This window comes from Periplaneta americana, chromosome 7 (genome assembly GCF_040183065.1).
Source record: "Periplaneta americana isolate PAMFEO1 chromosome 7, P.americana_PAMFEO1_priV1, whole genome shotgun sequence".
NCBI lineage: Eukaryota > Metazoa > Arthropoda > Insecta > Blattodea > Blattidae > Periplaneta > Periplaneta americana.
This window is the reverse complement of record NC_091123.1, coordinates 7216258-7228409: the sequence shown is the minus strand read 5'-3', so window position 1 is coordinate 7228409 and position 12152 is coordinate 7216258. Positions and strand designations below refer to the sequence as shown.

Here is a 12152-nt window from a genome sequence, read left to right as displayed (position 1 = left end):
TGCCTAAATGAACCATAAATTCCTATAAAAGACTAAAAAGTTATGTTTGTACCTGAAAAGCACCTTTTTAGTATTTTGCACATATTTAAAATAAAATTGCAAAAATTTTATTAAAAAAAATCTTACAAACACTGGTCTGTCACGTTTGTTCCATACAGTTCTTAGAAGGGGTGGAACTGCCTCCTTTTTGCACTGCAAAGCAGTTTTTTCAAGTTCTTCTGACTAAACATTTCCAAATAAAGGGAAATATGATTAAATAATAAGAAATTAATTTTCTGCTGACGGTATACATCTATTTATTCTAATAATAATAATAATAATAATAATAATAATAATAATAATAATAATAATAATGTGTAGAAATTTGATCTAAACTAATGTAGCTTTTCGTTTTGCAAAGGTATTTTTCAGTGTTACATTTGTTCTAATCAAATTTCTGCAAGTTAAAGGACAAAACTGAAATTTTTTCAATCGTTTCTTATCAAAATACACTGTCTCTTAAATTGACTGAGCATACAGGGAATTAAATCAATAGCTTTCCCAAAACACGCTATGAAACAAAACAATTTTTATCTCGAAAAGGAAGCAAAAACGAGCAAAATTGTATTAAACTTTTTATGTTTGAAATATCTCAAAGAATAACCCCCTGAAATTAATAACATTACTTACAGTTCACCATGTATATGCATCTTGCACGTTAAGTTGATTCTGAAACAGTGAAATCACAGTCTAGTATATACTGTACAGTCGCGAAGCTCAATACATAGGGAATATGCATTCATAGATAGTTGCTAACCACTAGGATCGCTACTATCGCCTCATCACAGTCAATGCGAAATATTCTGGCACAATCTATTGTTCCTAGTACCCTCAACAACCCAAGCTTCGTGACTGTATATACTACATTGTGATGAAACCTCAAGAAACAGCTTTTAAAACAAAAAACCAGGTGTATTACACGTCTTGTAGAACTTACTTTGATGATGACTGTCTTGACACGGTTCGGGAGCATGCCAGCAAGCTGTGATGTTGCAACAATGAACTTCGACAATCCCTTCTTAAATGTCTTCCTCACGAAGTTCCTATTGAAAGGAAAAAGCAAATCTTTCTGTAAAACAAGCTGCTTTCATTCCTTTGTATTTCGTTAACAGTATCATCAAGATTTAAACTGACTTCAAAGGTTGACTACATATCAGAACAGAAAGTGATGATGTTATTTTGTTTACTGTAATAATAACAACAACTGAAAATGATGGTGATGTTATTTTGTTTACTGTAATAACAATGACAATTGAAAGTGATGGTGATGTTATTTTGTTTACTGTAATAACAATAACAATTGAAAGTGATGATGTTATTTTGTTCAATTCAGGCGTAAATAATTTAACATCTGTACAATGCATTAAAAGCAAGTGAACAGTAATGTAATCACAAGGTAGCATTGCATTTTTCTGCATTCCCCATACACAAGAATCTTACCAGCTTTTTTTTAGCAGTGTTGAATACCATCTTGTCTATATGCTCACTGCACTTTATTTCAGTAAAATAAAACGAACAATCCCACATTAAATAAAAAAAAAAAAACGCACACAATCTCTCTCTGTATGCATACACAGAAATTCTCATATCTTAAATGTCACTCATTCTAGATGCATGTACATAAATGTTTACATGTAATAAGTACATAATGACCACTCAACAAATTGTGAAGATGTTCCTGAACTACTATCACATGCTAACACAGTAATTCTTCAACTTTAGTCCGCGGACCCCTAGGGGTCTAAGAAGTAATAGTCAGAGGTCTGTAAGCGAGTTTAAAGCTAAAATTTGATTTGTCAATTCATTATGAAAAATATAATAAAAATACAATGCAATCCCATCAATAAATGTATCTTAATTTTCATAAAAATATTGTAATTATAACTTTCTTATTCTTAACAAAGCCAATTCTTTGCAAAGTTTGCAAACTATGCTTATGTTTGCAATAATTCGTAATGTGAAAAATAAATAACTTACAAATATATGAAAAGATTTATTTATTTTGTATTAAATACAAAATACTGTGTTAAGTGATCTGGCAAAATGCATATCATATGAATGGAGTTCTCAAGCTCTGAAGTTTAAAAAGTGTTGTGCTAACATTAATAACTAAGAATGATTTTTACATCCACTCCCTGTACACACATATCACAGAGAAATACTACACTATTCCACACTTCTTACCTCAACTTAGGTGGCATTCCTGAATGAAGCACGAGGTAACCACTCAGGCACAATTGTTTGTAGTCTTCCTCTGTATTTCCATCCATTAACTTCAACATTTTATTCTTTACGTCCTTTGGCAGAACAAATGATTGTGCAATTCTCAATGTTTCATTTTTAATCATCTGTGCTGTATTAACAGCCTCCATATCGGAATTAACAAACACTACCACCTAACAAAAGATAACATTGAAAGTAATATTTTAGTCTTGCTACTAAAATCTAATCAAAGCAATGTTCATAATACCTGACAAGAAAGTTACAAGTTTAGAAAAAAGTCCATCATATACTTTTACAAGGCAGGAATTTCAATGAAATGTCTAAACAAATAAAGTTACGTCCCTATCCGGAATTTACATGGGTCATTTTTGTGCGAAGATTTATCCCCAGATTAGTTCGTGAAGTATTGCACAGAAGCTCAGCACATGAGCTATTCAGAGCAGAAGTAGTGTAAAAATAGGCAATGTGAAATACAGCAAAAAGTAGCAATTAATATTCAATTTATTTAAACTATTAATAGTCAATAGATAGCACAAAGGACATATTAATTGCTACTTTGCGCTGTATTTTACAGAATTTTTACTTTAAACCCCATTATCCAATTTTGATTTACACCACTTCTGCTCTGAACGGCTTAACTTAACCCACCCCCTTCAAGTCCCGGACCGCTTTGGGTGTGAGGTACTATTTATGCGGCGTTGAGACATCTTGCAATTGCCGTCAGTGCTTTCGAAACACTTGTAATTATCTCACTATCCGTAGGTCCTACAATTTTTTTTATTTGACAAAACTTACTCTAAATAATGAGTTGTATGGCTCCTGTCAATTAATGTACTACCTTACCTTCCACCCTCTATTACATATTTCAGTAATGAACTGATTAGGTACATTATCACCGACCAATATTTCGAGGAGTTGTTGCCTGTTAACTTTATCAAAAGCTTTAACGAAATCAATAAACAAAGTATATTATTAGACTTTTTCTACATGACAGGTATGAAGTACTGTTAAAATGTACAAAGAAAGTTAACATTTCCCTGATAATATACTGTAGACATCTACTGGGTGTTCATTTCAAATTGTGTCATGACATCACTGTTGATGAGTCAGCGATTTGAAGCAAGTTTCAGCTTTTAAGTCAGAGGAGTTGCCTATTAATCAAGGCGTTCAATCTGAACTTGAGAACATGTACGGTATAACTTGAACGTCGTAGCAACAGATGGCGGTCTGTACGGTCTGTGTGCTACCATAACCTCTTTTGAACTGTGTTTTGCGCGGCCAAGTCGTACGCAGGGTATTTGTTATCATCGGTTGCGTACGGCAACATTCCAGAACACAAATCAAATGCTCCGTGTCCATGTTAACCGTCGAAATTAATGTCAACAAATACGTAAGTTATCGTCTTAACCCTCTCCCCATATCTCGACAGTAAGAAAAAAAACTCACCTCAGTGCATGTTTCGAAACAGTTCACACTCCTGCCACTACCGGCGTCACCGTACGTATCGGTAAGTACTCTTCAGAATGAACGCCGTACTTGCTAGGCAACTTCTCTGGCAGATAGGTACTACACCTCTGTGGAAGTGTAGGAAGATTGAATTCTCTAGGCTCATCGACTAGCCACATGACGGCATACAGCGAGCCATGACACACTTTGAACTGAACACCCAGTTGTCTTTGTAGGAATATTCAGAAATGTATTTTATACGAATGAAGTCAAAAAGTTACATTTTAACATGCGAAATAACACAGGAATTGACAAAGTTTTTATACCAAAATTTAAGATTTTTATTCACCATAAAATAGGATGGGTAATATAGTTTCTCTGTAAGTAGAAGTACATTATTTCGCCACATGTCACTCACCTTCTTGCAGTAGTGGACAGACGAGTAAATAATTCTGCAACAATATTCATTAACAGTCATTTTGCGATCTTCAATGTCTCTATTTTTCGCTCTCATGACAAAGACCTGTGGTAACAGCATGGCATTGAGTGGAGACAACACCAGCATGTTGCCTGCTTCTGCACCTAGGAACGAAGCCATGTCCAGGAAGGTTGGACCACAGTCCAGGGACAGCAGGGACATGACAAACCCCACAATACGCACATGCCTGCCATTCTTAACCTGGAATCAAAGACGTTGCAACATCAGTTGCGTTGCATATTATACAGTAATTTCTGGGAATCCATATGTATTTAAATCAAATCAGAAACTCACCTGCCTTGTACACCTCGTCACTATCGTTTCCAGTGCTGGACCAATACTCTCTTGCAACCAGCTCATTTCATCAATAACAAGCAGTCTCAAGTTTTCCAGAATCTGATCACTACCTAAAATAGAAAAGATGAGCAATTGGACCCATTATGTTCATTCACTCATTCATAATTTTCTGCCCAAGGGCAAGTCTTTCATTGCAAATGCAGCATTCTCCAATCTTCCCTATTTTCCACTTTACTCTTAGTCTCTACATATGATCCTTGGGAAAGATAAATGTGGTAGCTTCCCGTTGCTTTCCGCACACCACTCTCTCTTTCACACCTTAAAAGATTCCAGAGGGCCCCAGTATGACAGTTATAGTCCAAGAGGCCGTGATCAGCATTGCCAACCCTAGGGATCTATTTCCAGTTCTAGGAAATTTGAGTGCCAACTGGAGATATAGGGATAAATTATCCTAAATTCATTGTTTCTAGGGATTTCTTGATTTTCCCCTTTAAATTTTTTTTTTCATATGATCTTCTATTTTCAATTTTATATATTTAAAATTTGAATTAAATATTTTCTTAGAATTATATTTCCTGACAAGAATAAAAATGTGACTTTCCATTTTTATCATATTCCTTATTGTTATAAGAGCAGAAAGTGTCACTAGAGATTATGTGATGGTTCTCATGTTTCTTTACTCACAGCTTTTTCTTGTAGGAAGGCGATTGGATAAGGCAGTTGAACTCTACTGAACTTTCTTACGGGAAACTGTATTGGTTGAGTTGAGTTCATTACTACTCAGACATTAAGGCAAAGCGGTGAAGTGAAATGATTTTGTGATTTACTTTATACAAGGTAGGTCACAAGTCGCTTTCCTCAATATTTGTTCTTAGGTTTCAGACTTGTACACACATACAGATTCATAACTTGAATAAACAAATAGCTGGTGTAATAAGTGGTGGAGTCCACACCTGTGGAGTAACGGCTAGTGCATCTGGCCGTGAAACCAGGTGGCACGGGTTCGATTCCCGGTTGGGGCAAGTTACCTGGTTGAGGTTTTTTCCAGGGTTTTCCCTCAACCCAATACGAGCAAATGTTGGGTAACTTTCGGTGCTGGACCCCGGACTCATTTCACCGGCATTATCACCTTCATCTCATTCAGACGCTAAATAACCTAGATGTTGATAAAGCGTCGTAAAATAACCTACTAAAATAAAAATAAAAATAAGTGGTGGATTGACAACCATGTTCGTGAGTCAACTGTTAGAAGAGGTGATTATTTCTGAACATAAAAACAGCCCTCGTTTTGCGGAAATGTAGTTAATATGGTAACAGAATGGAGATCACCTCATTTTGGTGTAGGAGTGAGGGACTTCTTGAACTACCAATTCCATGAATGGCCATCCAGATCATGCGACCTGACACCATGTGATTTTTGCTGTGGGGTATCCTGAAAAATGATGGTTTTGCTCAGAAACCGCAGGATCTGCATTAGTTGCAACAGATAAACGAACAGTCATCCGTGAAAATCATGAGTTATGTTCTGCCATCTGTAAATCAGTGTCTAAACATTGTGAATTGTGTAGTCAAATGTAATTAAATGTCAAGAAGTGTTTGTGAAAGTGACTTTTAACCCATCCTGTATTTAATAATAAGTAAGAAAAGGGTAGATTTGTGTGCATATGTAGGCCTACTGAGAATCTATTCCCAATTAAATCACACTTATCTTTAAAACTGAAGCAAATAAACTTCTATATGAAAAATTTCATTTGCATGAGGAAATATTAATGTTTCATCAATCTAAAAATTTATAGTGAGGAAAGGGAGGTTAGGAATACTCATTAAATAAAAACTCGCTAAATCCCCTTTGTTGGTAGTATTTTATGAAGGCTAATGAGTGCAAAAACAGTCTATTAACTACTTATATTGACCATTTAACTGGATTATTTGTGTTACTGTTCATAAAGATTACTATTCAAACTTAAGCTGAAATTATATTTTGAAATCAGGGATTTTTTATTGGAATCTAAGGAGAAAATAAGAGATATCTTAAGAATTTTTAGTATAAAAAAGTTGGCAACATTGACCGTGATATGCCTATGGTTCTCTGACGAAAATATTTATAGCGAAAATCACTAATAATATTAGTAAACTGATGGGTATTAAGCAACAGAAAGTATTAGTAATTTGTAAATTTATTATAATAATATTAGTAAAATTATACAATAGGGCCGTGGCTAATAATTCTGCTAATAATTACAGGTGTCACAACCTCAGAAATGAAATTCAGTGCTACCAGACTCATAGCATTTCAGCAAGGTCTTTGATGGCCTTAAGTGGAGGAATAGGAAACCAACCAAGCAGAAATATGTTACATGCACGTACCTACTGTACAAGTCAGCCTACTCCACACGCTGACTGTGGTCACTACAATCTGAGCACTCTTCAGGTCAGTCTTGTTGAAATGTGTCTCTGCAGTGAAGTGTGCGACCTTAATACCAAGTGATGTCAAGTTATTGTCGAGAAGAAATGTTGCATTTTCAGCTGCTTCAGGAGTTCCCATAAGATAAAGAACCTAAAATAAAACACACAATAGGCGAAAAATTGTTTCCACACAGTTTCACAATGGAGAAAAAAAAGTGTTTCGCACGAACCCACACATTAGAGGAACTCGTGGCAAACACTGGACATGAAATAAGAAGAATCCAGGAGGAAGAAGAAATTAATTAAAAATGAATGGGCCAAATAAGAATATGAAAAAATACGATAGAAAATGTTGGTGAACACGATGAACATAAATGACATCACTGAGGATCAGTGTAGGCCTATTGATTTTTAATTAATCCTTTCTTTCTCCTGAAAAATTATTTTTTGTACTGTCACATAGGAGATTCCATAAAATCAACAACGATATATTATATGTCTTACTTAAGGTATATGTATGTGAACAACCACAAATATTATCAGAAAATGCAGGCTCTAAATTTCTAACATTGTATAAGAAAATGAACTGACAATTGGACAAAAATTACAAGGTACCACAACAAGACTTATTAGAACTTAAATATCTGACAAAAGTACAAAAGAGGGTACAATAATATTTTTCAAACCAGTTTTATCAAAGTATGAAAAAAAAACAACAACAAAACAAAAAAATTCTCCAGTTACATCATTTGATAACCATAACATTGTTATGGTCTCTATGACATCTTTAATATTTTTCCTGTATGTAACAAACACTTATTTCTGAAAAGAAGACTACTCTCAGACATGTAGAGTTGTTTATTTTAATACAATTAATTTTTTATTTGTCCTATATAAAATATATTAAAATTGACATAATGTTTTGTGACCTAATGTTTCTATTTTCAAAGAAATGGGCATTATTATAGTCTACCTTTTGCATAAATGCATGCTAAATCAGTGTACAAAATTTCAGAATTCTATCTCTAATGGTTGTGGAGTTATGAAATAATATGTGTGATAATTTTCAAATTTTGGAAAATCTAATTTAAAGTAAAAAGTGAATTCTAAAAAATATTTAAGTTCTAATATGGGCGAATCAAGAAATGCATATAGTGTTAGTTGGGAGGCCGGAGGGAAAAAGACCTTTGGGTGAGGCCGAGACGTAGATGGGAGGATAATATTAAAATGGATTTGAGGGAGGTGGGATATGATGATAGAGATTGGATTAATCTTGCTCGGATAGGGACCTACGGCGGGCTTATGTGAGAGCGGCAATGAACCTCCGGGTTCCTTAAAAGCCAGTAAGTAAATAAGTATTTAAGTTCTAATAAGTCTTTTTGTGATACCTTGTAATTTTTGTCCAATTGTGAGTTCATTTCCTTATAAAATTTTAGAAATTTAGAGCTTGCATTTTCTGATAATATTTGTGGTCATTCACGTACATATACCCTTAATTACGAATTGAATTGGTTACTCATAGCATGAAATGTTTTCACTGGGGAATTGCATTTTTGTATTTCTTTCAGAATTATGTTGTGTACTGTCACATAAGAGGTCTCACAAAATCAACGACGACATGAATAGATACAACTGTACATGTACTACCTTGAAAAACTGTCCATCATCACTAGTGTGAGAAACGGATGATGTTGAAAGAATGCTCAGGATAGCCAATAAAACTATAGTTGTCTTATCGTATCCAAGAGGCAGAGTAATTGCAATGTTTTCACTGGACGAAAATAACGAGTCATATGCAGCAGAAGCTATCTCATTAAGATACAGTCTTTCTTGAAAAAGCCTCTGCCCAACCTGCAAACAAACGTAAATTAAGCAACATACACGTTTGAACAAAAACTGCTGAACAACTACTTTGCCAAAATTTGAAATGTTGCTGAAGGGACATTTAATCAAACAGGTTCACATTTAGTTATTTTACTGCCATTCATGTTTCAAGGGTTATCCAAAAAGTGAGGAACACATAGTGATAAAATACGTTACACAGTCTTACCATAAATAGTGTTACGAACATTTTGCGCTTACTGTACTTGTTTTGTAGGTAACAAAGTACCCTTGTGCTAGAATGCACCCTGATTCAAAAAAATATATACAATATTACTACTTTATCTAAGTAAAGTACTTTAAATTGAAACACAAAAACAATCTGCCAATAGGAAAATTTGTATTATTTAATAATAAAGAGGTGTGTAAAATTTCATTACTTTATCTCAAATAGTTTTTGAGAAAATCTTCCTTAATATTAGAAAGTTGTAACTTCCAAATACCCTGGATCACTCGCAAAATAAAGGATCCATCCTTTGTTTTGAGTTAATGCTCCCCCTCTGGTTTCATCAGACTATCCACGAAAATATTCATCTAGACATTCAACATGTTATTCTGTAAACCTGAATAATTCATAATAATCACTATATTGAGTGATAACTCTATCTCTAATTCTTGCAAACTCTTACTTGCATAAAAGCAGCCATTTTTAGCAAATATAGTATTGTAAAAATGAAATTCCAGCATGGATAGGAGCAAACTTGGAAATATTCAAGCAATTATGTACTAGAAGATCGGAGCAGAACATTATTTTTATTCACTCTACTTTAAGTAAATGCTGTAAAAATTTTAAGTCACTTGTTGCAATTTAGTCTTTGCTAGAATTAACTTTAACTTTATTCAAAAAAGAGACTCATTTACTAAAAAAATTATACACCATGTCCGAAATGAGACCTACCGATAAACAACGAACTAACTAGACATCCATAAAAGTTACATACGGCCAGCTTGCACTAAAATGTAGAGAAAGTCGACAAGTTTTTATGTCGTGAAATTGGCGAACCTGTTATTCCTATTGTTGTGTATACACAGATTGTTTTCCAAAATGGCTCCATTCACACCGCAAGAAAAAGTGCAGTGCTGTTATTGGTTAGCAGAGTTTAAGTTTCCGGTTACAGTTCAGCGGAGATTTCGTGAAAAATACGGCCGTGCAGCTCCTGATAGGCACACCGTTGTTCAGTGGCACAAACATTTGCTAGGAAATGGAGACTCTCAGCGACATGGTGACGGCAACGTTTCACATGTGTGGCGATGTTAATCGCCACAATTGCAGGATCTGGGGTTCTGAGAATCCTCGTGTTATTTTTTAACTTGAACATAACTCTCTGAAGTTAAATATTTAGTGTGAATTAACCAGTTCAGAAGTGATCGGACCTTTTTTCTTCATAGAGAACACAGTGAATGGTGCGGTATATCTCGATATGCTTCAAAATTTTGCGCTACCCCAGATTCCAGAGGTTCACCTTCCAGCGAGACGGAGCTCCCCCCTCATTATTGGGGATCAGTCATTAAAACTTTACACAATCATTTCCCAGGATTGGTCGTGGTTGTCCTATTGCATGGCCCCCACGATTTCCTGATCTTACACCATTGGACTTTTTTCTTTGGGGATTCGTGAAAGACCGTGTCTACAACACCAGAGTGGGTAAACTCCAAGTGTTATGTCAAAGGATTATCGACACGGTAAGATCTGTAACTACGCAGATTTACACAATCCGTGCATAGAGATTGAATACAGGTTAGATGTGTGTCGTCCTACTAGAGGGGAACATGTTGAGATTTACTGATGGTGACATGAACTTGTTGAGTTGATTGATATTTTCTCCTAATTTGTTTTTGTGTGTCATAATTAAGGAATAAATTATTTAGTATCTTTATCAGTAGGTTTCATTTCGGACACGGTGTAGTAAAAGCAATTACTAAGTTTTAGTCATGTGGCCCTCTCTAAAACGTGAAAATAAAATTGTGGCGTGCTGTGATAAGTACTTTAGTTTCTATGGTAACTACACAGAAAAACAAAGTAAGGTATAAAGTAAAGATGTAATACTTTTTTTTTACTGTACTTAATTTCTATGCAAAATTCTTCTTTCTATTATAATGACTCTCACATATACACAAAGCAGTGTCCCAGAAATGAAAGTTTTAATTGCTCACCTTATCCAGTTCTGACACAGGAATAAGAGAATGGCGAGTTTTAGGCACACACGGGGAAGAACATATTTTCATCTCTTCATATAAGGAGTCATCCAAATGTCTCCAGTGCAACTTATATCCTGGGAACTTGTAACCTATTAATACAAAAGAAATTGAATCAAATACACATAACAGAGATCAACCACCAGTGTATCATGAACATTCTATACTGTCCTTACAAAGCTTCAGTCTGCAACAATTTATTTGCAAACAGACTATACACTTTAAGTCACTGGAACTTAGTTTCAATCTTATACAAACTTATTCATTCAGCAAATCAGTTATTCTCAGTAATTCCTCAGCAGCAATAGAATTAATCAGAATTAAACAGCAGCAGCTTTCAAGACTTTTTAGAATTCTTCATTTATGAAAATTCACTTACACCTGAACAAAAAAATTATCGCATTTACTCGAATATAATATGCCATCAAATATAATACATACTTATACTTTCTTATCTTAAAATCCAGAAAAATATTACTGGTGAATAAACCAGCACACTTTTTTTTTTCCGAAATATACAAGTAAAAAATACGGGTCCACAGCTTATTCGAAATGAAGTTGGCAATAATGCTCAATTTCCCCCACCCCCTCCCGTGAAGCTGAAGATTACAAAACAAAATAACAATATCCGTCAAAGACATGGCTACATCGTTTAGCTATGGCTTGAGAATTAAACTCACTTCATGATGACAACTTCATGCATATACAGGGTATTCACGAGGATTTACTGTCCTTTAAGGAATTTATTTTTGAAGACATTTTGAGCAAAAAAGTCATATAAACATAGTTCCTATTCTCAACATTTTCAGAATTACACTAATTTAAAGCTGTTTGTTAAATACGTTTTTTTCTTTAGTTTGAAGGTAAAATAATAATACAAATACAGTCTTATTGATAAACCGTGTATAGCTTTTATACTAGACTTATGCATACTTGAGACAGAAAACTTTACTAAGAAACCATGCAGAAGCTATGGACGTATAAACAGCCTGTAACTATACGATGGGAATTGCTTTGCAGTAGTTATATACACGAAACCCCTTGTTTAAGCGTTGTATACAGAGAAAAAAATGGCCGCCCCTCTAACAGCTGTTCATATCGACTGTCATTTTATGATGATGGTTGCCTAGTAACCAAAGAAGAACAAACCAAAGAGCACAGAATAATTAGAATAATATTACTGTAG

General features: G+C 34.5%; 1 protein-coding gene across 2 annotated transcripts in view; it reads right to left on the bottom strand.

Moving 5' to 3' along the window:
* The window catches only part of LOC138702847 (activating signal cointegrator 1 complex subunit 3-like), a 64617-nt gene that overhangs the window by 45210 nt on the left and 7255 nt on the right, over positions 1-12152 (bottom strand). For both annotated transcript variants that reach the window (XM_069830194.1, XM_069830195.1), the window contains exons 5-11: positions 10925-11058; positions 8537-8740; positions 6851-7040; positions 4481-4593; positions 4127-4387; positions 2224-2435; positions 977-1082 (exon numbers count right to left, since the gene is read on the bottom strand). In XM_069830194.1, the coding sequence (XP_069686295.1) occupies positions 977-1082; positions 2224-2435; positions 4127-4387; positions 4481-4593; positions 6851-7040; positions 8537-8740; positions 10925-11058 (1220 nt within the window). The remainder of the gene's footprint in view (positions 1-976; positions 1083-2223; positions 2436-4126; positions 4388-4480; positions 4594-6850; positions 7041-8536; positions 8741-10924; positions 11059-12152) is intronic.